We start from the raw sequence: 2,624 nt of genomic DNA on the forward strand, positions 1-2,624 counted from the left end.
ATACTTTTGCCGTTCAATTCAAAGGATATGGGAACATCGAGGAAGTGTTGAAGCAGGACTGCTTTGCACCCAATAACTCTCGAAGCCCGAACAGCAATTATCCAAACAGTTTTGCAGGTAAGAGGTGTAAAATGGAAGTAAGTGGATGGTATAGGCAAGGTTGGTTGCAGGTAGCTCCATGGAATTTCGAAGCAGACGAGGCCCGCCTAGGAACTAGCGTTTAAGCAAAAAATAACTTTTTATAAGTCATAGCATTATTTATTTAAATCATCCACTTTTTCTTTATAAAGTAATAAAAAAATACATCTTACTAACATCAGCTGGTCCTTCAATTTAGAATAACTCTTAAAATTAATTTAAAGAATGAAAAAATTATTACATTCCACCCTCACTGTAGACACATTCTCCATCTATCCAAGTGGAGGATATGTCGTAGTCATCCGTTAGCATTATAAAATCCGCATCTGCTCCGTAACTGAGCGACCCTTTATTTTTTTCAATACCCAAAGCTAGCGCAGGGTGAAAACTTGCTGCTTCAAAAGCATACTCGGGCGAGCAACCTAAAAATTGATTCATTCGCATTTTCATGGAACTCGGGTGAAATAATCACCCCAGTTCGAAGCAAGCGTCCAGTTCACCTGTAGATTTGATAAAATTCCGAACACATTGAATCATTGAAGCTACGCTTCCACAAAGAGTAGAAGTGCCCGCAATAAAAGCCTTGTTATCTTTCACCTCAATGTCCAGTTGGCCAATTTTGTGCTGACCAGCCTGTAAGCCCAGCGCTGATATTGCATCAGTCACTAATATCAAACCTAAATGGGCCGCAAAGCCGCGAAATGAGGACCGGTAGGGTAATTTATCCTTTGAACATACCGTCAGGATGGACCCGGTAAGCAATTCTTAGAGCAGCAGGATGAGTGTGAATACCATCAGCTATTATGCCAAAAAATACGGGATTCTTCTCAGGAATTTTTTTWGACGCTAATAACCCAACTAAACCCGGGTCTCTGTGATGAAACTAAAAGAGATTAGAGCGGGGTTTGATRACTGAGCAGGTTTGGAATTAGAYGATTCTTTACTTACAGGCAACATGGCATTAAMTAGATGAGTTATTAGATTGGCACCATTCAAAACCGCTTCYTCACTTTGGACCAAATCGGCCATTGTATGCCCTAATTAAATGATTTGCATAGTAAATTCGGAGTTTCTTTGCTCATATTTTTATTATAACGTTAATATTRGCAGATCTTCTCAATTTAACGCGGTTTGAATGTGGGGTAAAACTCTTGTTATCTATTTAGTTTTCAATTTTGAACATTGCGATACGCAGATCGATAACTTAATGAAGCTTCTAAGCCCAAAAAATGTCTCATGAGCCATAAGGGGTAAAAATCCCATTTGCCTCAAGAAACAGCAGGAAGAAAGTTGTTTATAAATGGATCAGATGCACATCTTGTTAATTTAGAACGTGAGATGAATAAACTAGAAAATTACTAGTATTTTACTAAAACGGAGCAATTAGTAAAAATTGTACGGAACGGTTAATTTAAATTTAAATTTCATTTATTTAAACAACTTCATCGTATGGCTGATTAATTTCACATATAAAACTACACCCAACAATAGGCTTTCTAATTTTCTTTCAAATTAGCCCAAAATATTCAAATTGACTTAGGGCTTCAGAAAGATACATACCATCGGATATTTTTTTTCAATTAGTCAAGATAAAATATATAAACGAAAGCCACAGCACCAACAATCGAGTGTTTCCTCCTGGCCCAAGTTTTGTATTTTTTGTGTATTTATTTATTGTATATTATACCTACTACTATTTGTTATTATTAATGGAAATTAATTGTCTGGATGCTTAGATTTTTTCCGAAAACTTTGACACCGACCCCAACATTGTCCACTTCTCAAAATATAACTGAAAACATTTAAAAAGAAATGGTATTTAAGATGAAACCTATCGTTACTAATAAAAGCAGCCTCATTCTTACCCAACAAAACAACAATGTTTCTTTGCCTCAAGGCTCCTATTACCGACCGACTATAGCAATTTCGGGGCTAAAGTTACTATTCGAATATTATCTAAACTCCCTAAACTCTTTGAATTTCTATAAAACCGGGAACAATCAGCTTATTTGCACAATCGATTTTAACATCAGCACTTATTTTTTCATCGAAAAATATCTTTTCTGGGTCAACAATTTTACCATTTCTCACCCAAATATCTTCTTGAATTATTTTGTGGTCGCTAAGAATGTTGCAGTTTATAAACTGGTAAAGTTTGCCATTAGTCGGCATAGTTGCGTTTTAACACTGGGATTCTGCAAGTTTAAATGTGGTAAAACTGGTGGCTTTTTAAACCAAATCACGCAAATAGAGCTAAGAGTAGTGGGATTCATTGATAAAGACGAGTATAGATTACCAACTCTCGCACAATGTGGAAACAATGTCTATCCTACCGCAATATAAAGTGGATCTAGACACAACTGCGCCACGTCCTTCTTGCGGGGTTTGCGCCTCTGCTACTACTGTTCAGGGTTTGCATCCTTGCTATTGTCGGCCTACCCATTACTTTAATTGGAATTAAGATATGTTTAATATTCAGTTTGATA

General features: G+C 36.5%; 2 protein-coding genes across 2 annotated transcripts in view; one reads left to right on the top strand and one right to left on the bottom strand.

Annotated features, from left to right (window-relative positions):
• LOC109536434 (N-acetylglucosamine-6-phosphate deacetylase-like) overlaps window positions 1-2,624 on the top strand; it is a 77,726-nt gene that overhangs the window by 38,858 nt on the left and 36,244 nt on the right. The gene's annotated exons all lie outside the window — the stretch shown is intronic.
• LOC109542465 (N-acetylglucosamine-6-phosphate deacetylase) lies at window positions 237-1,375 on the bottom strand. The gene is made up of 4 exons (XM_048660980.1): window positions 1,087-1,375; window positions 877-1,021; window positions 639-815; window positions 237-560 (listed from the first exon to the last, which is right to left on the bottom strand). Exons 1-4 carry the CDS (start codon window positions 1,165-1,167, stop codon window positions 376-378), a joined length of 588 nt encoding a protein of 195 aa, XP_048516937.1. The 5' UTR covers window positions 1,168-1,375; the 3' UTR covers window positions 237-375.

Source organism: Dendroctonus ponderosae, unplaced genomic scaffold (assembly GCF_020466585.1).
Source record: "Dendroctonus ponderosae isolate FM_Combo_2020 unplaced genomic scaffold, Dpon_F_20191213v2 Dpon_F_20191213_1, whole genome shotgun sequence".
NCBI lineage: Eukaryota > Metazoa > Arthropoda > Insecta > Coleoptera > Curculionidae > Dendroctonus > Dendroctonus ponderosae.